Source organism: Lycium barbarum, chromosome 3 (genome assembly GCF_019175385.1).
Source record: "Lycium barbarum isolate Lr01 chromosome 3, ASM1917538v2, whole genome shotgun sequence".
Taxonomy (NCBI): Eukaryota; Viridiplantae; Streptophyta; class Magnoliopsida; order Solanales; family Solanaceae; genus Lycium; species Lycium barbarum.
This window is the reverse complement of record NC_083339.1, coordinates 6,301,591-6,327,312: the sequence shown is the minus strand read 5'-3', so window position 1 is coordinate 6,327,312 and position 25,722 is coordinate 6,301,591. Positions and strand designations below refer to the sequence as shown.

The 25,722-nt window shown below is 33.0% G+C and overlaps 2 protein-coding genes and 1 long non-coding RNA gene across 4 annotated transcripts; 2 read left to right on the top strand and 1 right to left on the bottom strand.

Moving 5' to 3' along the window:
- The first annotated feature begins 1,874 nt into the window (after window positions 1-1,874).
- Window positions 1,875-2,821, top strand: LOC132630057 (protein S40-4-like). The gene has a single exon (XM_060345579.1). The coding sequence runs from the start codon at window positions 1,985-1,987 to the stop codon at window positions 2,477-2,479; it is 495 nt and encodes a 164-aa protein (XP_060201562.1). The 5' UTR covers window positions 1,875-1,984; the 3' UTR covers window positions 2,480-2,821.
- A 13,235-nt stretch (window positions 2,822-16,056) lies between these two features.
- On the top strand, window positions 16,057-22,222 carry LOC132630056 (uncharacterized). Of its 2 annotated transcripts, XR_009578472.1 has the most exons (4): window positions 16,057-18,534; window positions 20,268-20,391; window positions 20,740-20,788; window positions 21,384-22,222. It is a non-coding gene; the product is annotated as an uncharacterized LOC132630056 (long non-coding RNA). The 2 variants fall into 2 exon arrangements; XR_009578471.1 differs by having other exon boundaries at window positions 16,432-18,534; window positions 20,740-22,222.
- A 1,037-nt stretch (window positions 22,223-23,259) lies between these two features.
- On the bottom strand, window positions 23,260-24,655 carry LOC132630191 (uncharacterized). The gene is made up of 3 exons (XM_060345772.1): window positions 24,525-24,655; window positions 23,793-23,887; window positions 23,260-23,675 (listed from the first exon to the last, which is right to left on the bottom strand). The coding sequence occupies exons 1-3, from the start codon at window positions 24,653-24,655 to the stop codon at window positions 23,260-23,262; spliced, it is 642 nt and encodes a 213-aa protein (XP_060201755.1).
- Window positions 24,656-25,722: the final 1,067 nt, after the last annotated feature.

The following is a 25,722-nucleotide window of genomic DNA, read 5'->3' as shown; positions in this document are numbered from 1 at the left end:
ATGAAATGTTCTGAAGGACAGTATCATCAACGATATGCCTCAAATTTGAAAAGGATTTCTACAATTATATTTCAAATAATTTTTACAACATTATTAGATTTCAAAGACTAAATCCTTCTTTAGCTACATTGATGCATGTACTATTATTGCTGGTCTTTATTTTATAGTATTAAATTTTATAACCTTATCTTATTATACCCAATAAAATATACGGAGAATAGATCACATAAAAGAAGTATCATAGGCAGCTGCTAATGGACTAAGAACCCATGCCATAATTTTATTGGGATCCGCATTTGATACTTTCATGAAGGATCACGTGTATGATGGAATAGTTTCTTAGAAACAAATAAAAAGAAGAGTCGGAAGAAGTGAAAGTCAATGTTTTGAATTTTTTCCCCTATAACAACCAGCTAGCATTCAACTTATTTTATCCATAAAGTTTATCACACCTAGTCAGATCTACCATTTAAATAATCAGTAAAATTTTATGCATTAGTCGTGTAAAAGTATTACTACATATAAATTTTTGTACGTTAAATTATTTGCAGATTCGGCAACATAGGTGTATATATCTTAAATCATAGGTTAATAGGTGTATAAGGTCACTTACACTTAATTGTTTTGTGGTCATGAATTTGAACTTATCATAAATGTATTTTATTAAGAAAAACAACGAAAGAGTTAAATTTTCTCCTGAATTATATGAATGGATCTAGATTTAAACTCTTAGTTGAGTTTGTTAAGAAAATGGACTATATTTATCCTTGTTGATTAACGAAATTAATTACTAACTTAATATAATTACACATAAATCTATATGAGTTAGAAGCCGCACTTCAGCTCCTAATTCCACAAATCTATCACGTAAGGGGCGAATCGAGAAGCTCAATTATATGGGTCAACTTGAAATTGTTATAAAAACTTATAAACTTTAAATTTTGAATCTTTTTTTTGTTATCACTCAATATGTTTAGATTCAATTCTCGTTGCATCTTAATTCCAAGGAAGGAAGAAATTAAGATTACAACAACATAACCAGTCAGGGGCGGAGCCAGGATTCCGACGAAGGGTGTTCATATTTTAGGACAGGGGATGTGTGAGCGATAGTTTGCACACCCTTAGCCGCTAGGCTATCCTTCGTTTCTATGTCAAGGTTGTTCATTACTAGTATATATCCACAAAATTCTATATTTAACATAGGCATTCGATAATTTTTTCCGACGAAGGGTGTTCATATGAACACCCTTCAATGGGTGTGGCTCCACCATTGTAACCAGTGAAATCCCACAATGTGGGGTTTGGGGAGGGTAAAGTGTACGCAGACTTTACCTTGGAAGGTAGGGAGACTGTTTCTGAAAGACTCAAAGAAAGCAGGACAAAAAATGTCAGATAAGGAAAAGTAATTCAAAGTCGTACGAATGAAAATAACGAAAGCGAAAAAGTCATGATAAATCAGTCTGAAAAAAGAAGCAGAAGCTACCGTAGATAAATAAGAAGGAATAAATTAAGATTGATGTATATAATTAAAGAAATTGACATACTTTATGGTTAACTTGTTTACGTAATAGACTTTTAAGAACACATGCAATTTTTTTTTTTTTTTTGAGCTGAAGATGTTTCATTTGAACACTTTATCATGTGTTCAAGTGCTGCATTAAAATAGACCATAATTTAAATATTTAAGAGATTGTACAAGTACTTTACCTTCTCTAATCGTTGGTACTATGTACTAATTAATGATAGTAAAGTCTTACCTAGTCCTACTAATAGTACAAAAACCATAACAACCAAAAAAAATAAAAATAAAAAAATCAAACAGAGCTTATCCATTACTACAACTCAATTATTATATATATCTCTATACTTCAATCAAAGCAAGAACAGATTTTTAACTGTAACATACCTAACAAATAGTAACAACTCAACACTCTTCTTCTTCTTCATCTCTCAAAATAATCATTTCCCTTCCTTTTCTACGACAATGGCAACAAGGAAGAACAAAAACTTCTTGTTCCTAGGTGGAAAAGACAGAATTACCCCTCTACCTTCAAGCACAAGTACCCTCCAGTTTGAATTTGATGAAGCTGAAATGTGGTCCAATTCTGAAGAAATAAATGTTGTTCATAATTCTGAACAAAAATTATCTATACCAAGTTCAAGAATTTCGAAGAAAACTACGAAAAAAGGCGATAGGAGGGCAATTTCGTCAACATCATTGCCAGTTAATATACCAGACTGGTCTAAAATACTAGGTAATGATCAGAAGGGCAGTTTTGGAAATAATGATGTTGTTGGTTATGATTATGATGATGACGTGGATTTCGATTATGAAAGTAGAATACCCCCACATGAATATTTAGCAAGGACAAGAGTTGCTTCATTTTCAGTACATGAAGGAATTGGAAGGACATTAAAAGGAAGAGATTTAAGTAGAGTTAGAAATGCTATTTGGAAACAAACTGGTTTTGAAGATTAGTGAAAATAGCCTTGATTAATTAGTAGTGAAGGGTAATTATGTTTTTTTTTGTTTTGTTTTGTTTTGTTTTTGTTTGGGTTTTTTTATTGGATTAATGGGTTTTTTTTTTCTCTTTTTTTTTTTCTTTTGTTGTAAGTTATGCGGTTAGATGGATTGATCCTCTGGTTTTGGTGGTTATTTTTTGGCTGTGACTTCAACTCAGAGGATTTAATGTAAGTTTGTGTTATTAGATTTTCTAATTAGTTTGTAATTTTGTACTTGATGAGTTTTGGGGATCAACTATGTAGTGACTAATTTAATTTGTCTTTTTTTTCCTGATAAATAATAGACATTGTTCTTTCATCTTTCTTGCTTTGGTGTAAATACTTTTTTGAGTAGGGTGAGAAATGCTATTTGGAAACAAAGTGGTTTTCAAGATTAGTGCTAATTCTTGATTAATTAGCAGTGAAGGCTAATTGTGTTCTTTTTGTTTATTGGATTAATGGATTTTTGTTTTTTGTTTTTTGTAAGTTTTGGGGTTAGATGGATTGATCCTCTGGTTTAGATGGTTATCTTTTAGTTTTGACTTCAATTCAGAGGATTTGATGTAACTTTGTGTTATTAGATGTTCTGATTAGTTTGTAATTTTGAACTTGATGAGTTTTGGGGACTGTTTTGTAGGATTTTATTAACTATGTATTAATTAATTTAATTGATTTTCTCTGATTAATACAAATAACATTGTTCTTCATCTTTCTAGCTTAGTGTAGATACCTTTTTTTTTTTTCCTTTTTTTAGTAAGTTTTGGGTTAGATGGGTGTATCCTCTATGTTTTGATTGGTTATCTTTTAGTTGTGACTTCAACTCTAGTTTGTAATTTTGAGCTTGACGAGTTTTGGGGATTGTGTTGTAGGATATTATCACTTATGAGTAATTAAGGCTTTCTTTTTTCATGATTAATAATATACATTGTTCTTTCATCTTTCTTGCTTTGTGTGAATACTTTTTGAGTAGGGTGAGAAATGCCATTTGAAAACAAAGTGGTTTTGAGGATTAGTTCTAATTCTTAATTAATTTGCAGTGAATTTGGGTAAATTTCAGAGATCTCACCTGAGGTTTGCCTTCATAATACTAATCTCCCTTGTAGTTTGAGATATTATATTTACTTTCCTTATTTTGTTACTTTTGTAACGAAACTAATTTAAATGATAAATTATCTATAATATCCCGAAACTATCCTTATCTACCACCTTTTGTTAAATGTAAATCTCCTCTCTAATTTCTACAAAAATAAAAAGTATTTCAAGGACTGATAACTTGATATAAAAGCGAAATATTAAATTCCCCGGCATGTTTATCTGTTATGCCATCTCTGAATTAAAGCTGTAAGTGACGTATTTTTTTCCTCAAAGAAAAAGTAGATATATTTCTTAATCAAATTGGATGGAGTTAGAATATGCCTAATAGAATATCATTCTCTAACAATTTTACCTCAGATAATCATAAATTGATAACAAAAATAAATAAATTACGTACTCTTACCCAATAATTGGATATATTGATGGATTTGCAAAGATTGAAGAAAATAACATGCCATATTTAATGTTAAAGTAGGTCTATAGATCGTAAGTTACTTTTTATTGAATTTGTTGTAGTTCACTTACATTTTTTCATTTACTAAATGATAATTAAAATTTTAAAATTATGAGCTGAAGTTAAAGGAGTAATCACAAGTCAATGCGAGAACATCACTGATTCATCGTTTAGGCATATAAATCAATGCAAGGACACACGAACTAGATATCTAGTTAATTTTTATTGGCAAAAGCTAAAATCAATAACAAAATTTTTTATGTGCAAGAATTGCAGGTTGCTACGTAATAAACTACAACGAAATACTAATTTCTTGATTTTTTTTTTTTTTTAGAAATTGGAGAGGAGGTTTACATTTAAGTGGTAGATAAGGGTAGTTTCGGAACTTTATGGACAATATATCATTTAAATTAGTTTCGTTACAAAAATATTAAAATAGAGGAGGTGAACGTAATATCTCAAACTACAAGGGAAGTTAGTGTTACAAAGTCAAACCTGTTAGCCCTTACAATTTTTGTTTAGTTCTTTGGGGCTGTCAATTGGATTAATGGTTTTTATTATTTTTTATTTTATTATTATTATTATTTTAAAGTTTTGGGGCTACATTAATCCTCTGTTTTTTTGATGTTGATCTTTTAGTTGTGACTTCAACTCAGAGGATTAAAGAATCCTATGGATTTTCTAATTAGTTTGTAATTTTAAACTTGATGAGCTTTTGGGGTTGTGTTGTAGGATTTTATCAACAAGTAATTAATTTAATTTTTTTCTCCGATTAATGATATACATTATTCTTCATCTTTCTTGCTTTTGTGTAAGTACTTTTTTGCTTTTATGACCTTTGATTTGCTTTTCACCAGAACACATTTTTCATAAAAAAGAAGAGAGAATTAAAGTATATAGTTATGTTCTTGGGCCTATTGTTGTTTCTTGTTGATGTGGTAGTTTCATTTTTGGGTGAACTTAAACTTAAATGAGAAAATATGGAAAGATTGAAGGAGAGCCTTAAACAAAGATAAAATTATTTTCATGTGATTTACAGATCATGGTTATTACTTACAGTTGTGGAATCAATTATTGATATATACCTCATGTGTTAAAGATAAACTACTTACATTATATATTTTTGAAGTACGATTCATTTCCTGACCTTATTTGAATTAAGATGCCGTTCTTCTCTGAATTTTTCTTAAATTTGAGTACATTTTTTTTACGAATCTTGTTTGAACGCGAAATGCTTTGTGCTCGGATATGAAAAAATTTAAAAAGGAAATGTATGTGAGAGAGAGGTTTCTGTAGACTTTTGGATATTTAGTGGTAGGTGAGAAAACAACATATTTGCTTGGACAATCCTTTGAAGCAAAAATCACACGCCACCTAAGGAGGGAATTTTTTTTTTGTTTTTATTTATCTTTAAAGAAATGGTAACTTGACTTGTTTGTTACAAATTTCATATATGCGTTAAAAAGTATAATTTATATGCAGAGATAATGTGTACCAATAAATTGACCTTATGCATTGTAATAATTCTGTATACTGACATTGAGGTCATATTCAAAGTTTTTTAGATTATTATACTGTGAACAACCCTTCTACTTTAATTTTGGACCATAGTTTTAAAATTTTGTACCGGCTGTTATATTGGATATACTTACGTGTATTTATCTGTGACACATTCCTCTCAACCTTGTCACTTGGATTTTCATTTTTAAAATCAAAACAACCAATAAATGTTTGTCAGCTCATTTTGCAAAACAAAAGAAAATTAAAAGAGTTTGTATTCATTTATTTAACACTATTTTCTTAGTAGTTTGTTTGGAAAAAAGAACATATTGTTTTTATAATTAAAAAAAATTAACTTTGAACTTTTCATTTTATACATTCTTATAGTCACACAAATATTATGACATATTTAAACAAAGATGAACCTAGAGTAATATGGGTTTCCCAGAAACCAATAACTTTTACTCAGACTATATATATATATATATAATGAGAAAATGACATTGTATGTTAATTGGGGCTACAATGCTATCAAAATTGACCCTTTTTTAAAATTCTTACAAAAAATGACTCAATCTTCTCTCTCTCTCTGCTTATATGTTTGTACATGTTGGTATAAGTATCTGTATATGTGTGTATATGTATGTATATATTTGGGCTATTTTTTTGTAACGTAAGTTTTGAGCTATTTTTTGCAATGTAAGTGACAAATTTGTATATTTTTGAAATTTTCCCTATAAAATTCACTAAATACGATAAATATTTGACTGTGAATTCAGTTATTATAATATATTAACTTGAGGTTGCTATAGGAACCATAATCCACTAAAACTTTTAAGACCATAATTTTTTTTATATATTTTTTCCTTAAATTTTGTATAGGATCAAACTATACCAAACAAATTAGTACGAAGGAAGTATTTGTATCTTAATAATCCACATACTATTCTAAATTAATTGGTGAATATTATGTAATTATGTTGTTCTTCTTTGATTAATCAATATATCCTGCTTAAACTATTTTTACAATGCAATCAATTTACCACAAACATAATTTTTTAATTTTTCGAGTTTGAGACCGATTATATTATGCTCACATTAGCAAATCGTAGCTCGTCAAACCATAAAAATCCACATAGTTTTAAGTGATTAAACACGAAAATAACTACAGTTCATAGTTGTAAAACAAATTCTTCTTACTGAAATTCATCTTAATTACTGTATAATGTATTTATTAATTACTCTCTCCCTTTCAATTTATGTGAACTCATTTGACTAGGCACGACATTTAAGAAAAAGTGAAGACTTTTGAAACTTGTGGTTCAAAATAAGTCTTGAATATTTGTATGACTGTAAATCATTTCATAAAGTAAATTTGTTTCCAAATGAGGAAAGAGGTCATTCATTTTGACACGAATTAAAAAGGAAATACGTTCACATAAATTGAAACAGAGGGAGTATTTGTTTAGTGCGGGTAATTTGGTCCATGTTTAGAATAGTGGAGACATTTCAAACAGATACGTCTTGTCACAAAATTTCTGAGACTAACCTTTAAATTAATTAGACAGATTTGACAAAACTTATCCATTAAGCACTGGCCTAATTAGCCTAAACATATTAATTAGGCACTAATTAAACAATGGGCGCAGCTTGATTTACAGCAGCTTGGTTGTGTTGTAATCAAGGTTAATTAGGAAGATTTACATTAATTATATCGTAAAAGGAATCTAATATTGACAAATTCACGTCGAAGTTGCACAAGATTAGGGTCTATCGATCTAATCATAAAAAGATGTTGCTAACTTGCTATCGAAATAAAATGCAATGCAGCTTGAAGAGTATATATCGTGTCCAACTGATGTTACTATATATATTTGTATACTTGCTGATCTGTATGTCCAAAATCCATTTTCATTATACGATGGAATTGGAAGGACACTTAAAAGGAAGAGATTTAAGTAGGTGCGTCAAATGGGCGATTGAATTGAATTTAGGTGTAAAATGGGTTGAGAAAAGTTACTTGGGCAGAGTGGGGTTGAGTTAACATGAGCTAACTAATGGGTCATAGCCTAACCCGTTCAACGCTTACTAAATTTTTTATTTTTTTATAATTTGTTTAAGTACCTAATAAAACTTCTTTTCTTTATTATGACTATATATGTAACATATTAAACAAAAAGATGTCTTTCAAAAAATATTTTGACAAGGTTTCTCATGGGTCAATTTGAATAGCTTATCAACTCTAACTTTTAAATAAACAAAATTGAATTGATCAAAATGCGTTGAGTTAATATATGGGTGAATCATCAATGTCAACTCTAATTTTGAGTAGGGTCAGAAATGCTATTTGGAAATAAAGTAGTTTTTAAGATTAGTAATCTTGATTAATTAACAGTGGATGGGGCATAATTATGATTTTGTTTTTGTTTTTTATTAGATTAGATTGTTTATTTTTGTAAGTTTTGATGTTAGATCGATCCTCTGATTTTGATGCTTATCTTCTAGTTTTGACTTTAATCCAAAGGATCTAAGTAAGTTTTACCCTTTTGTACTACAGGATGATGGCCTAAAGTTTGAATTGCACAATTCGATTTTTTCGAAATCGGAATTGTACATTCGAAGAACGCCTTGTTGAACAACACAAACATAAACAAATCATGTCAATCCAGTAAATTTTATGAACAATTTAACAAGAGAGCTATCATGCAGACAACGCAAAGTCATGTCAATCCGTTAGGATTTATCAATGATTTAACTAGTTATGCCAATCTAGTACATACAGCAAAATGTCATGCCAATCTAGTACATTTTAAGGTAATTCAACAACACATGTCGTTAAGTAAGTCTTGACAATCTAGTAAGATTTCAAGGCAAGTCAACAACACACGTCGTAAAGTGTTACATGTAAGTCTTGACAATTTGGTAGGACTTGAAGGTAATTCAACAACACACGTTATAAATAGTTACAAGTAAGCCTTGACAATCCTAGTGTTTGGAAGAGGGTAAATATCTCAAAAGGTCACTCAACTATGAGAATTATATAGCAAAGCTATTCAACTTTGTTTTGCATTAAAAAAAAATCACTCGACTTAGAACTTTTCTCTCATAAATCACTCAACCAAATTTATCATCAAAAAATCTAACATGACAAAATAAATTAATGCATGTAGACATAAACCCCACAAATAAAATAAAATTAAAGAAGACTCATCAATCCAGCTAACTTGCACAATAATGGAGAGATCAACGAAGAAGATAATGTAATTTCACTTCACATTGCATACATTTACATATAGATTCACTTGCAGACACATATGAGCAAAAACAAAATTCAATTTAAAAAGTCAATCATGGATTGAAATACTAAGTCAAGCAAACTCAATTACAATTGCCGAAGTCCAAAGGAAGAAAGGAAGGAAATGCATGGGGTGCAAAGAATTATCCAATGTGGAATATTGACTCCCCAAAAATGCATAATTAGCACAAAGCAACTTAGTTACAACGTCTTTTTTTTTTTTTTTTTGCTGGAAAAACGTAGTTTGCATTAAAATTTAAGGACTGGAAATTAAAGAGTTATTACATAATGGAACAGTTCGCTAGGAACATGCTCCAGAGATGTCTTTGCATAAAGTAAAAGAAATGAAAGGAGGAGTAGAGTTCCAAAAAACATGTTCTTCTTCCCTAGCTATCACGTCAGTATTGAACAATTGTTCATGCTTGCAAAATTAGTCCTTTGTTTTGAGAAGAATGCTATCTCAGCTATATATTCACCAAGAATACAAATAATTAGGAGATTTCGACTGAATTTTTTGGTTAAACAACAGCCCGAGTTTGGAATTTAGATTACTGCTGATTAAAGCATGCTAGAAAAACAACTGAAGCAAATAGAAGCAACCCCATTACAATCGCATAACCACTGGCAAATCCCAGGACTGATCCACGAAAATCAAAATCTATCTCTTTTATCAATTTGGAATACAGAAAGAGAGGAATAATTATAAGTTATAGGAAAATTAGTAATACAATATCTAACTTTCTGTAAAAAAAAATTGCACACTTATGTAAGGTTTAAGTTATCCTAAGTTTAATATCAGATGCCAAATGATGTATCAATTATACGGAGATCATATTAATTAAGCAGGTTTATACCAAAAACGAACGTTGTACAAGTCATGTAGAACTACTTCAAACAATACGTCCCCTGACAGTTTAAAGAATTTATGATTATCCATAGGAATAGCTACTAGTCGATTTTCTTGATCTTTCGCCTAAGTTGTGTTGTCTAACTTTTACTCACATAACAGGGTATAAAGGATAAAAAAGGATTCGACAGTATATCTTACCATTTGTTTTTCCATTTACATACAAAAATTGTGAAGGTTTTGTTGCGTTTTTTAAAAGGTGTGAATGAGATCTGTCTTGCCTCTGATTTTAGAAACTAAAAATTCTGATTTTTCTCCCCTCAAAAACTGTTCTCCACATTTTTTTTTTCAAAAAATTATCATAGAATTGTTTGATTTACTCTGTTTGTTGAGTTCGACAAAGTTATTGGTGTTTTAGGTACCGCTATTCTAATAACAGGTATATCCGTTCTATCCTGGGAGGAAGTAATCCAAAACTTCAGGTACGGTGAGGGGATTAATTCCTTAAGGATGCATAGTGAATTCTGTGGGCTCAGATATTTAATTAACAATTCTGATTTTCCCGTATAATTGTTTTCTTCATATATTCTGGTTTACAGAATACTAATAGGTTTGGACAAGATTACTTCAATTAAATGCTATGTTTATTTCAGACAAACAAGATAAGATAATCAGTTTATAAGGATATGTTCTCCTTTTTTGTCTTTCCGTTTTTCAGCTTAAGTTTGGAAATAATGGGGCTTAATCGCATAGCTTTGAATACTTGATTTTGATGTTTGAGTAATTGCTACATCACATCCTCGTTGGTTTGAATATCCAATTGGATTAGATGCTTCTTACATCAAACAAATTAAAGGGTAAAAATACATATCTTACACGAGAATTCTCCAGATATCTTCAAGGATAACCTTGACTATCTTCTTTTGGTAACCCGTTTTTGCTAGCAAACAGAGGCGGATCTAGGATTTGGAGGTTCCGGATGCCACAATTAGGACAAATGGGTCAGCTCGTTCAATTTTGGGCTTCAGTTCGGATGCATCTTTTTTTATTTATATAGATAATTGATCGAATATGCAGATTTATTTAGTTATGTTCTCTTTTAAATATCGTGAGATTAAAGATTTCCTGAGCTGTCTAATTTTATTTTATTTTGCACAAATAAAATGCCTTATTCTCTAAAATTTGGAGAAATAAAAAAATTCTATTAGAAACACTTGTATAAACGATCTTTCCTATTGTTACCTTAATATTCATACTCCACTGCCTGTTGTGTGTTATTGGCCATATCATACGTATTTGAGACCCAAAGATTTTTAGCCTCAACATTCATTATTCTTTAAAATAGTAATTTCTTTTTAAACTTATATTTTACTTTTCAAACATATTTTTATTTGTATTAATGTAACTTTTTAAAAATTTAGTACTTATGTATGTAATGAAAGAGGAAGTTAAAGAAAAGGCAAAGTTTATTTAAACAAAGAAAGAAGAATAGCAAGTTAAGATAAATTAAAGAAAAAGAAAAAAGAAAGAAAAGAACTGAAGTGAAGACATATGGTGTAACCTAAAGAAAGCAAAAGATCAAAATATGGAGCAAGCGTGAATCGAACTCGGTTACTTGGGGTCAAATAGCCTAGCCCTTTGCCAGTGGCACCAGACACTTACATTGTACTACAGGTGTCGAGTTTTAGATTTAACCATTTTCTTATACATACAGACATATACAGACAAAGTTTAAACCGAGGAGTCCGGGTGCCGTGGCATCCGGACCCTCGTACATAGATCCACCCCTGCTAGCAAAGTAGGAGGTTTCTTATCATGATCCAATCAAAGTCATGCAAGCTAGTTGGTTCAATGAGGGCAGCTGGTCTCATTTTCCCTCGCTATCTTTCTCTTTCTCTTTCTCTTTCTTGAAGCATCGTCCATTTTCATTGATGGGCTATCACAAACTTTAATCAGCTCAACATTCTGAGATTCATGTTCCTCTTGAACTAGCATTGCTGCTTAAACCACCTCGAGATCTTCATTCTCATAGCCCCAATTGTGGTCCCCTGTCTATTGCAATGTTATGCTCAGCAGACGCTTGCAGTTGCTCAGGCACCATAGAGCAACCAATTTCAGTTGATGCTGCATTATCTTTTCCTGGAACTTATCAAGAACTTTTGAGCTTCCTACATGTATCAACGTAAATAATAATAGTATTGATGAATCATTAATTCACAAGTTGGTGCACTAAATACACTATAAGAGCAAGGAAATTTCTGCCAAATATTGTAACATTGGCATATACCAGTTAATCATTTGCTCGCTCCACATAAACCATGCATGTAAGTCATTTTTAATTCTTTATTTATCTGCTATATCTTGCTCAAACACTAAAAATAGAGCAAATTTCAATTAAGCAATTCTCCTTTCTATCAAATCATTGTCCAAGTGAATAATCTTTTTTCCAATAATAAAATCCGTGTTTTTCTTAGAATTTGGCTTGGCATATATGCTCACCATTTGCAACATGCAAACCAACTTACAAGTGTAAAATCAGGTAAATTGATTTCTTTTTCTGATACTTCCTATGAACATTTTGCTAATTTTATAGGTGATGATACTTTAGCTTGCTATGCTATGCCATATGTGTAAAAATTCTAAATTTTCTGAATAAACAAAATGATAAAAGGAACTGTAGAGAAATTCATGAAAGATACACCCTCTAAACTTCTAAAGTCCTATTTGTGATCCCTACTATTTCTTTTATTTTATTTTGCCTTTATAGTTCTTCAGGCCTTAACAAATAATTTAATTACTGCATATCATTCATTTATGTTTCTCTCCCTATCTCTTTTTGTCCTCTGTTGTATGGTTTGATAACAACATATAATATTCTGTGAGATGTGCAGATAGATCATTTTCAGTTACAAATTTGCATGTTCTTTAAATTACTTTTCTCATGGTGGTATACATGATCAACTTATAATCATTAATGACTGTTAGATTGATAATCTACTGTTTAAGTTTAATTAGGTGTTATATTATTCTTATATGTTGAAATTGTGTTTGGCCAATGTACAAGCAATCATGTCTTTCCCCGAGAATTCAATTTTCAACCATCAAATTAGTCGAATCGGCTCACTATTCATCAGTTTGATCTCGTCTATTTCCTTTGAAATTCCATATTATTAATCACATATATTTTAATATTATTTCATCATTTTAAAAAGTTTGTACCGATACACCGAAGACTAGTATCTATAAATATGGATGATTGTATTTAAATGCTTTCTTCACTTTTGAAGGTTCATACATACATAAATATGAATGGCTAGTGAAGATGAATTACAGAAACCAGTATGCAGCATGTTGCATGCTTCACAGTAAATGTTTGATTCACAATTTATTTAACTCAAACAGGACAAGGTAACAAAATTTAAGGTTTGGATCGGTATGTCACCACAGTTCTAGGGGTAACTTGTACAGATAGGCTACTTTCACGCCAGTATTTAAAAATTGTTCCCGAATCTGACAATGGTTCAAAAATAGCCTTTTTAAGTCTAACAAAAAAAATGGGATTAAAATAACCTTAACTTGAGCGGGAGAGATGGTACAATGTGGCAGGCAAGTCATGAAAAATTGGTAAGATTTCATGCTATATTCAACCTAGCTATCTTGTTGGATTGTAATGATTTCTTGTTTTCACTCATGGTACTCCATTTACATGTATTCCATCTACTATACAGTATTGTCATGGTACTCCATTTACATGTGTTCCATCTACTCTACCAGATTGTCATGATTTTTAGTTTTCACTCGATATACCCCATATAAACTTGTTACATTTGCTTTACTGGATTTATATGATGATTTCTAGTTTTCACTCATGGTACCCATATAAAACATATAAAAGTATACTTATAAAACTGCAAATTATCCATGGACCATTAAAGAAGATTGTGGAGTTTTATGTCCACCAAGTGTTTGATAAAATGCTTAGATGACTAAAGCATAAATATTATTGCTAATATGGAATCCCTTTGACTTGTATTGCTATAGATTAAAGTTGAAAGGGATGACGAACGTTGTATTACTCTCAAGAGCAGGAACTATGTAAGAATAACTCTCTACGTTTGGTAGAGAATAACTCTCTACGTTTGGGAATGTTAATGACTCTCCCTACGCAGTGTTCTTTTATAACGTTATAGATTTGCCTCAGAAACATAGCTAAGCTTAATTCCTTGAATAGTTGCAAAACATCTATTCGCTAGTTTCGCAATTCGTTCATGACTTTCATTCTGAATGTTGTAAGCTCAGTACGTAATCAATATAGACTTGTGTTTGATACCCATGAGTCTTAGTCTAGAATACTCAGCATGCTATAAACTAGTTAAAGCTCAAGTTCTTATAATGAGTTCTTGAATACATGTCTCAGTTTAGCGATGTTCATTATTCCAATGATTTCAGTTCCTAATATCGTTGAATATTGAACACTTGTAACTTTGCCGGAGGGCACAGTCTGATGTATACGTATACTTGGCCGAGGTCATAGACTGACACATTTACTTGGCCGAGACCACTGATTTGTGCACTTATATTGGGTCGAGGCCCCACATATTATAAACTCAATCAGACAGGTGATTCACTCTTCGGAACATGAAGTATTCTTATCTTCACCCCCTTTTATTCACTTGAGTTATCAGTTATCAGTTTCAGTACTTACAGTTCTTTCTTTCAGTTGCTTTACATACCAGGGCAATTCAAATGTACTGACGTCTGTTTTGCCCGGGGCCTGCATCTCATGATGCAAGTAACGATTTACAGGACGACGCATCTGCTCACTGGATCTCCAGTATCAGCTAATTGGTGAGCCTTAGCTCATTCGGGGCCTATCAGTATAGTTATATACCATGTGAGTATCATAGTATACTGCAACAATATATTCAACAGGCACTGATTTGATATACTATATGCTAGAATAAGTCATTTTTGGGATATTAAAAAAAAAAAATACTTTATCTGTTCTTTTTTTTTTTTATTGATATAAAGAAAACGAAAAATGAACAAAATAAAGGAGTCAAAAGGTGTGTTATACCTCAGACATTTCGTGTTGTGCTGTGAATAGACTAACGCAAGCTTAAGGTGAACATGGAGTCGATATGACCTTAAGGAGGGCCATTGATAGCTTTAAAGGTGTATACAACAAAATTTCGAAGTTATATGAAGAGAAATTAAGTTCGTCGAGGGAAGTGAAGTATAAGTTGTGTTTGGGAAGGTTTCACTGTTATCGAGCTAATGATTATTTAGTAGTGTCTTGAGGAGAAGCTATAGGGATCCTTAGATAGTTGATGCAGTGTTACACAAGTGCCAAGAAGGTTCCATGAGGATTTGAGATCAAACAAATGAACGAGAATAATTTCGGAAAAGTGGAGTTATACGACCACTTATACGGTCCGTATAAGGGTTCGTATTACAGAGAAGGTCAGTCCCTGATAGTATTATACGGTCACTTATACGGACCGTATAAATGTTCGTATAACTTAATCGGGTCACTTTTTTCCAGATTTTTCTATTTATATATATATATATATATATATATATATATATATATATATATATGACCAAAGTTCTTATTTTTCATTTCCCATATTCTCCACACTTCTTCAGAACTTTAGAATATTCCACTCACCATATCCACACAAATCCAAGGGACATCAAGGATTAAACACCAAGAATCAAGAGAATCAAGTGTAAAGAGGCTCACTAGGGTTTGTAGAAGTCAAGATTCCCTTTGGTATTGAAGTTGGGGTTTTCTCAAGTGAAGTATCTTCATCCAAGGTTCATTTCTATATGATCAAAGGTGAGTTTTACATCCATTCCATTTAAAAGTATTTGAGTGGTTGAATGACTTGGATGAGAGAAGAAAATAGAATATAAGCTCAAATACGAAAATAATGAGATTTTGAATAGTAAGTTAACTTTAGTCATGATTCTTAGTATACTATGAGTATAGTCTTGTTATGAATTATACTAAGGACGTTGAGGAAGTATTATATGTAAATGAATATGGTGTTGTGTTGTAATTATGGTTATGAATGACTTTGAAAAGGAGTTTTGGGGATTGAACAATGTTTAACTTGAAGAAGTCTATTGAGTATGATATTATGGGTGTTGCTATTGATGTTTGGGAGTTGTTTAGTATATGGAGAAAGTTGTCAAAACAAAGGAAATGCTGCCCAATTTTCGCTAGCTCGTAGTCGCTTTAGTTTTGACTCAAGCATGTTTAAATGATCTAATTTAGTACGAATTCTCTTGAATGTAGAGTTGTGAGTTTGGAAGAAGATTGTTTAGTCGTTAAGGAGACGTAAAGGTATGTTAAGGCTAGCCCCTTTCTTTCAAAGGCACGACTTCTATATTATGATTTCCTCTCTATATTTTATTTCCATGACCTTCTTACATCCCAAAAGTTGAAAGTTACAAAGTCTTAAGAGCTTCTTATGAGAAAGAGATAAGATATATTCTATGATAATGATGATGATTTTACTTCTAGAGATTCCAAAGCTTATGAATTGATGTTATTATGAGCTTAATGATCTTATTTCATAATTTCCTTGATTTTATTTATTGTTGGCCATCTCACTTCATGATACTAGTTCCTTCAAGGTGAGACCTAGTGATGATGCTTGATCCATAATATAATCGGAGGTTCCCGACCTTACGTCACTCCGATAGAGTTACAGCTTTTACTTGAGCTCTCATGCATGCTTTATGTTATGTATGTGTATGATTACACCGTGCCTAATTGGCCGGGCAGACACCACTGCGCTGGGCGTACTGGGCGGCTATGATGATAATTACACCGTGCCTAGTTTGCCGGGCAGACACCACTGGTGGGCGGCATGAGATGGTTGCCCCGGACGCGGGCTAATGATGATCACACCATACCTATATGGTCGGGCAGTTTATGTATGTACATATGATATGATGTTGTTTAATATAAAAGTTAGCATGCATGACTCCGCCTTAAGAGGCAAGCAGTTCAGGTTATCTCTTCGTCTTATGTTCTTTTATTTCTTGATTATGTTGTTATACATGCCTTACATACTCAGTACATTGTTCGTACTGATGTCTTTTCTTTTATGGTGCGTTCATGCCCGCAGGTAGACAGGGAGACGACATAGACACTTAGGAGCTTTATCAGCAGATGTACAGGAGCACTCCACTACTCTGGAATTGCCGATTATTGGTATATTCTTTTGTGCACATATTTGGAGCATGGCGGGATCCTGTCCCGTCCTTATGATTTCAGTACTCCAGTTAGAGGCTCGTAGATACATGTGTGAGTAGCAGATGTTATGTGATCTCTTAATGTATATGCTCTGTTTATCATTTTGTATCATTGTAGGCTTATGTACATGTATGTTTTGAGGGGCATTCGAAGATCAATTCATGATAAGTTTGTGTTGAGAATGGGGTATATTCAGGTTGAATTTGATGATAAGTCTGAAAGGTGGTGCTCGGTGAGCTAGCGTTAGGTACCCGTCATGATCCTCTAGTTGGGTCGTGACAAGGTGTATAGAATAAGATAATGAAAAGAATTTTTTTTTTTAAAAAAAGGAGAAAGAATTGAATGAATATTACCAGAAATTAAAAAAGAAACAAAAAAATGAATGAAATTAGATTACAGAGAAAAGAAATAAGAGAAAAAAGTGAATGAAATTAGATTATGGAGAAAAAAAAGAATTAAATAAAATAAAAAAAGGAACAAGAAATGAAGAATAAAAAAACAGAAAATAGGAAACAAAAAGAAAAGAGCTAAAATTAAATATGGTGAAAAAAAATAAAGAATAACATAATCTGAAAAAAATAGTCAACAAAAGTGGAGAAAAAAGAAAAAAAATTAAGAAAAAAAAAGAAAAAATAAAAGGAGAAAAGAAAGAAAAGAAGACAAAAAGATAATAAGTAGAGAATTTTTTTTTAAAAAAAGAAGAGATAATTACCTACAAAATCTATAATGGGTAGAAAGGGTAAATAGTTTTGGGATATAAAAGGAAGGGAGACATGGAAGACTAATTATTTTGTGTGTAGTGGACATTGATGTTCTTTTCCCCAAAAAAAAAGAAAAATCTATCTTAAGACAGACTTTTGCCTTAAGACAAATTTTGCATAAAGGCAAACTTCTGCCTTATAAGGCAGACTTTTGCCCAAGTAGGCCTACTTTGCTACGAAACTCTCCGTTGTGAAATTGTCTTTTTTTATTTTACTGAGCAAGTGTTCGAATCCAAAATCTCGAAATATTTTCGGTCATTTTTTTAGGTGAAGGTAAAAAATTAAATAACAGCACCTTTGAAGGTCCATTCGTGCAAAAAAAAAAAAAAACTATCGAAACCTTAAACACCCTTTACTTAGTAGTAATCCCAAATTAAAGTAAGCTAGCATTTTTTTCCTCCTATATATAATAATTTAGGGTTGGGCATAAATAACGAAAATAAAAAAATCGGATCAAACTTTAAAAAATCGAAACCGAAAGAATTGAACCGAACTAATTTAGTTCGGTGTTCGGTGTCCACTTTCAAAAAAATCAAAACCGAAATAGCTGAATCGAAGTTTGATAAAATCGAACCGAAGAACTGAACGCACACCGTATATAATACGGTGGTGTCAACTAATTGGTTTACATTTGTGACAACCTAAGAATCACCAAATGCATAGGTTGGAGAAAAAGAAGGAAAACATCGGAAAAGGGAGAAAGCAAATGTTCATTGGAGTTGGTCTTGTTATGGTTATGGGATTAGTTGTTTACTTAAGGCTTTGGACTATTGACTATCGTTTCTCTTCCACTGAAACTGAATTACTCAGGTATTCTTTCTTGCTTAACCTTTCGATGTACCTTAAAAATAATCATGTCTTTGCATCTAAAAAGATGATTGGAAATGGATTTTCACTTTGTTTGTTTGCTGGGAAAATTGGGTGTTGTTAAAAAAACAGAAGGACTAGTTTGGGATATTGATTAATTTTTTAATTATAAGCAATAACATTTAAAGAAAATTAAAAGGAATCACCTTTACTTGTATCCAGTGTTGAAAAAGATCATGTCTTATTGTCTTTGCACCTAGAAATGGATAAGAAATGATTGGGAATGGATTTTCACTTTGTTTGGCTGCTGGAAATATTGGGCATAGTTCAAGAAACAGAAGGATTAATTGAGGATGTTGACTAATCTTAATTTTAGACAAGAACAATAATGAAAAAAAGGAACCGCCTTCACTTGTATCCAACATTGGAATGTACCTAAAAAAGATCATGTCTTTGCACCCAGAAATGGATCAAGAAAGTTGATTGGAAGTGGATTTTCACTTTGTTTGGTTGCTGTGAAAATTAGGTATGGTTCAAAAGACAGGGACTAGTTGGGGGATGTTGATTAGTCTTAACTTTGAAGCAACAATATTAAAGAAAGCAATCACCTCTACTTGTATCCAGCATAGAAATGTAGGTTTCCTTTTTGTATTCAATTTTTGTAACCATCCAAGAGAAGTATTTTGTCTTTTTTTTCTTGCTTGACTGACCAGCAAACGGAAAACCAATTCTGAATGCCCCATTTGGACTTGAATATCAAATTGAGTTAGGAAATGAAGGTATCAGAACACTTAATGACTTCCCTTTGCTTTTGTAGTATCTGCTTGTTTCTCTACATTTCCGTCCATGTATAAGTTTCTGAGCAGAACGAATTTGTTTTTGCTTAAACCACGTAATGTCATATGAGTTCAATGAAGGGAAGTGGGAAAAAATGTTTAATATAACAAGTAAGATCTAGGAGTAAATGGCCTCAGAGGTTTTATCCCTTTTTAACTTTTCTTTGTGTGTTACCTTTATGAGTTTATGAAATTGGAATACATACCTAAGTTCGGTGAAAATCATGTGAACCCCATTGCATATGTGTTACACCTTGGAAATTTCGTGTCGTCTGCCTTATGAGTGAACTAATGTAAGCCTAAAGTGGACATGAAGTTCTTATAAGGTTAAGCAGGGTATTTGATAACTTTAAGTGCGTACCTTAAGGTTTTGGAGTCATATGAATCGACGGAAGTAAGTTTGTTGAAGAAATTGGAATTTGAGTTATGTTTTGGGAAGAGTTCGTATCGTTTGAGTTATACATTGCTTAGATTTACCTTGAGGGTGGATCTATAGGGCCTCTTAGATGGTTAATGAAGTTTTATATAAGTGCCAAGAAGGTTCCATAAGGATTGGAGGTCAAATGAATCGAAAAGAACGCATTTTCGCAAAACCAAAGAAATTAGGGCAATATGTGGCCGCATACTCAGTATGTTGGGCCGCACATTGGCTGCAAACTCCCCATTTTGGGTGAGCTTTCTACCCAACACCACCCCCATGTTGTGGAGGGAGTATGCGGCCGCATACTCATTATGCTGAGCCGCATACTCACCGCAATACGGAGCGTGGGGCCAATTGGACACCTTTTTAAACCCCAAAAGACCCCATTTTTCACATTAACTTCCCACACTTATTTCCCCACACTTCTAGAGAGTTTTTGAAGGTTCCCCAATGTTCTAAACCTTTCTATATCATCAAAGGAGAAGATCAACATCAAAACCCTGAAGCTAATCCATGGAGGGTGATGGTTCTTACTTCTCTTCAAAGTTGTGATAAACTTGGTCTTGAAAGGAGTTGGGAAAGGTGAAGTTCTTCTATAATAAGGTATGTTCTTCCTATTATTTACATGATTGAGTTGATATAAAGGTTTAGTAACTCTTGGAAAGGAAAATAATTAAAGTGGAGAAGTCATAAAGTGTTGGAGTGAACAAGATGACTATGAGATGAATTTGAAAAGTGATTTTGGACAAATTTGAGATTAAATTGCATCTAACTTCTTAACTATGATATTGTGAATGTTGTTATTGTTGTTTGGGAGTTGTTTTGTGATATAGTGGAAGTTGACAAAATAGGGGAAATGCTGCCCAAATTTCGTTAGCTCGTTAATTGCACTAGTTTGAACTTAGAAGTGTTTTCAAGACTTAACCTTAGTATGAATCCTCTTGAATGTAGATTTTGCGAACTTTGGAGGAGAACGTTAAGTAGTTAAGAAGACGTAAAGGTATGTAAGGCTAACCCTTCTTTCTAAAGGCATGATTTCCTTATTGTAAATCCATCGAAGATATCTGTAATGTCCTATTTTTAGAAATGCTAGAAGTCATGACTTTCAAGATTCTTAAGATATGATTGGTAAAATCTCTTCATAGTGATGATGATAATGATGATGATGATGATGGTGATTCCATAATGGTACCCGATAAAGTTGTAATGTTTCCTTTGGATACTCATGTATGTCATATATGTATATAGCTATGTTGTGACACCGAACTTATATGGCCGGGTATGATATCTATAGCACGCACACCACTGTAGTTGGGTATGAAAAACACCAAGCCTTGTTATAGCCGGGTATGAATGACACCGAACCTATATGGTCGGGTATGGTATCATTATATGTATATGTAGGAAATGTTTTCTTCAGAGAAAGGTTAAGTAAGCATAATGAACGTCTTAAGAGGTATTATGAGGTATAAATGATTCACTTTTCTTATGTTATTCCTCATGCTTTTATCATGTTAGTATTCATGCCTTACATACTCAGTACATTGTTTGTACTGACGTCCTTTTGTTTATGGACATTGCGTTCATGCCCGCAGGTAGACAGAGAGACAGACCAGACATTTAGGCTGTAATAGTTGGTATTATTATTTTTGTATACATATATGGGCATGGCGGGGTCCTATCCCGTCTTTATGATATTACATACTCTCCGTAGAGGCTCGTAGACAGATGTGTATAGCTAAATATCCCTCAGCCTTGTCGGTTCGTATTTTGTATATCCTTTTGATAGCCTTGTCGGCTTGTGTATATATAGGTATAGTTAATGATGTTTACATAATGGTGCCTTCGTCCGATGTAATTTGTGTCATTAGTGCATGGTAATTATGAGTTAGCCATGTGGCTCACCTAGATATGATTATGAGAGTATGATGAGAGGTGCTCGGTAAGTTAACTCCGGGTGCCCGTCATTGCCCTCCGGTTGAGTCGTGCAACTGCCTTTTTGCACGTGTTTAATTCTGTAGAGGCTAGAGATGCTCTCTTTCCAGAGATGTGGGTTCGAAACCCCATCAGTGCCTATGTTTTTTCGTTTTTTAGTTATAATAAGTAATATTGTCTTTTAATTCACTTTTTAAAATTAGAAGAACGTATAAATTGAACTCGTGCAATTCTTTTCCTTTGGGGGTAACTTTTTCCCTTTTGCTATCATACATAATTTCTTTTAACACTTTATATTTTAAAAACAATATATAGAATTGACAAATCAATAAGCAAAAAGCAAACTGAATTCCCCCGATACTTGCTGCTACCATTCTTTTTCATGATTTTCTTTCACAAAGTCAAACCCAAAATTAGATTTTCAAAATATAATAAATACTTATACTTGTTCGTTAGTTTGATGGTTGTTATCAGGGTGGCTCAAGGGTGAAGCTAGTAAAAACTTTGCTTTAGCCCCCAAACTTTTGAGGCCTCAAAATTTTTACGAATGAATTTTATGAAGATTGTAAAAAGAAGTACAAAATTTATGTAATAAAAGAAGGGGAAAAACTATCTACTTTTCAAGAGAAATATTTTAGAACTTTGAACTAAATTACTCAAAATCTTCATATTATTAAATAAAGTTTTTACAACAACATCTAAGGTAATGTATTTAAAACACATGACTAACAACTTATTAACTTGAATTAATCCTCACTATTATAAATATTAATAATAATGTTACTATGTGAAGTAAAGGCAACAATTATTAAAAAACCAAAAAAGCAAGACTAGATTTTTTATTTTTTTTATGTATGTGTATATATTTAAGGTCTCGGATTAAAATTTAGCTTTAGGCCATTAATTTTATTGAGACGCCATTGGTTGTTATACATTACCTTATGGTCGTTGTCCTGTCTTAAAATTCCGAATCCCCAGACCTCAAAATCTGGCTCTGTTCCTTCATTCACCGTCGATTTAGATGGAGGAAAGTCATCATTATCCGATCCAGAATCATTATCATCATTATCCGATCCAGAATCATCTCCATCATTGTCTTCAGTTTTGTTAGAACGATACCGTGAACTTCTCTTGTGTTTTTTTCCTCTTCTGTTCTGCTCTTCAACACCCAAGAAAAATTTAAGTACTAATGCCCATATAACAGCTAGTAACGCAAATCACCAGACACTCCTCAAAACTTACAATAAAACTAATAGAAAGGGGAACTAGCAAACTTGAAAACACCCAAAAAAAAAAATCTACGAAACAAAACGTACCTAAAACTCCAAGCACTTGCAAGTTAGGCAATTGCATTCGCAAGTGGGACGAGACTTTTTCATAACTTTTCTTCTTTTGTGTCTGCATCCTAGTGCACCCCTCTCGGCATATATACCGTCAGGGGTATGGCGTGCCCTAAGGATGCGGGAGGAGGAAGTAGCAATACTATTCCCTCCAGCAACACCGGCTGACCTACGAACGCGAGAAACAATCACTAGTCTAGGTTGATTTTCCCTTGAATTGACATCTCCTTGCACCGGTAGATTTTCCCTTGAATTGACACCTTCTTGCACTGGTCGATTTTCCCTTGAATTTGACACTATTGAATTTGACACCACCTTGCACCGGTTGATTTTCCCTTGAATTGACACCTCCTTGCACCGGTCGATTTTCCCTTGAATTGACACCTGACCTCCTTGCACCGGTCGATTTTCCCTTGAAATGACACCTCATTGCACTGGTCGATATTCCTTTGAAGACACCTCCTTGCACATGTCGATTTTCCCTTAAATTGACACCTCCTTGTACTGGTCGATTTTCCCTTGAATTGACACCTCCTTGCACTGACCGATTTTCCCTTGAATTGACACCTCCTTGCACTGGCCGATTTTCCCTTGAATTGACACCTTCTTGCACTGGACCATTTTCTCTTGAATTGACATCTCCAACTTGCAGTGGTCGATTTTCTCTTTAATTGACATCTCGTTGCATTGGTCGATTCTTTCTTAAATTGATATCTCTTGTATTTCGACCAGAAGAATTTTCTTCCTCGTTAACAACCAGAGATCTAGAAGCGACATTTTCATTCACCGCCGAAGTAGATGGAGGAAAATCTTCATTTTCCGGTCTATAATAAAAAATAAAAAAAAATAAAAAAAAGAGCAAATAGATTAAATTAGGAATCACAGATAATTGCAAAAACTAATTCTATTTCATTATTTAAGCTAAATTCTTTATATAAAAGTATGATATAAAAGTTGGCAATCAAAACATACAGTGAACATGATAATTAAGAGGTTACTTAAATTAACACTTCACATGTAACCAAAAATCCACTGTCAATTTAAACATTATAACCCACATTCTAACCTCAACCTAAGAAAACACCCAAGAAAAATTTTAAGTACTAATGCCCATATGATAGCTAGTAACACAAAACAAAACTTACAATAAAACTAATAGAAAGGGGAACTAGCAAACTTGAAAACACCAAAAAAAAAAAAAAAAATCTACGGAACAAAACGTATCTTAAACTCCAGGCACTTGCAAGTTAGGCAATTGCACTCGCAAGTGGGATGACACTTTTTCATAACTTTTCTTCTTTTGTGTCTGCATCCTGATGCACCCCTCTCGGCATATATACCTTCAGGGGTATGGCGTGCCCTAAGCACGCGGGAGGAGGAAGTAGCAATACTATTCCCTCTAGCAGCACCACTATTCCCTCCAGCAGCACCGGCTGACCTACGAACGCGAGAAATAGTCACCGGTCTAGTTTGATTTTCCCTTGAATTGACATCTCCTTGCACTGGTCGATTTTCCCTTGAATTGACACCTCCTTGCACCTGTCGATTTTACCTTGATTTTGACACCTCCTTGCACCGATCGATTTTCCCATGAATTGACACCACCTTGCACCGGTCGATTTTCCCTTAAATTGACACCTCACCTCCTTGTACAGGTCGATTTTCCCTTGAATTGACACCTCCTTACTCCGGTCGATTTTTCCTTGAATTGACACCTCCTTGCACTGGTCGAATTTCCCTTAAATTGACACCTCCCCTCCTTGCACCGGTCAATTTTCCCTTGAATTGACACCTCCCCTCCCTGTACCAGTAGATTTTCCCTTGAATTGACACCTCCTTGCACTGGTCGATTTTTCCTTGAATTGACACCTCCTTGCACTGCTCGATTTTCCCTTGAATCGACACCTCCTTGCACTGGTCGATATTCCCTTGAAGACACCTCCTTGCACTTGTCGATTTTTCCTTGAATTGACACCTCCTTGCACTGGCTGATTTTTCCTTGAATTGACACCTCCTTGCACTGGCCGATTTTCCCTTGAATTGACATCTCCTTGCACTAGTCCATTTTCTCTTGAATTGACATCTCCTTCTTGCACTGGTCGATTTTCTCTTAAATTGAAATCTCCTTGCATTGGTCGATTCTCTCTTAAATTGACATCTCCTGTATTTCGACCAGAAGCATTTTCTTCCTCGTTAACAGCCAGAGATCTAGAAGCGACATTTTCATTCACCGCCGAAGTGGATGGAGGAAAATCTTCATTATCCGATCCATAATAAAAAAACAAAACGAGCAAATAGATTAAATTAGGAATCACAGATAATTGCAAAAACTAATTCTATTTCATTATTTAAGGTAAATTCTTTATATAAAAGTATGATATAAAAGTTGGCCATCAAAACATAACAGTGAACATGATAATTAAGAGGTTACTTAAATTAACTCTTCATATGTATCAAAAAATCTACTGTCAATCTAAACATTATAACCCACATTCTAACCTCAACCTAAGAAAACACCCAAGAAAATTTTTAAGTACTAATGCCCATATAACAGCTAGTAACACAAATGACCAGACACTCCACAAAACATACAATAAAACTAATAGAAAGGGGAACTAGCAAACTTGAAAATACCCAAAAAAAAAAAATCTACGAAACA

Coding starts and splice junctions, on each gene's coding strand:
- LOC132630057 (XM_060345579.1), top strand. CDS start 1,985: ATGGCAACAAGGAAGAACAAAAACTTCTTGTTCCTAGGTGGAAAAGAC.
- LOC132630191 (XM_060345772.1), bottom strand. CDS start 24,655: ATGGGAAAATCGATCGGTGCAAGGAGGTGTCAAAATCAAGGTAAAATC. Junction 23,888..24,524: donor GGGAAAATCAAACTAGACCG/GTGACTATTTCT, acceptor TTTTTATTATAG/ACCGGAAAATGAAGATTTTC. Junction 23,676..23,792: donor CGAGGAAGAAAATTCTTCTG/GTCGAAATACAA, acceptor AAAATGGTCCAG/TGCAAGAAGGTGTCAATTCA.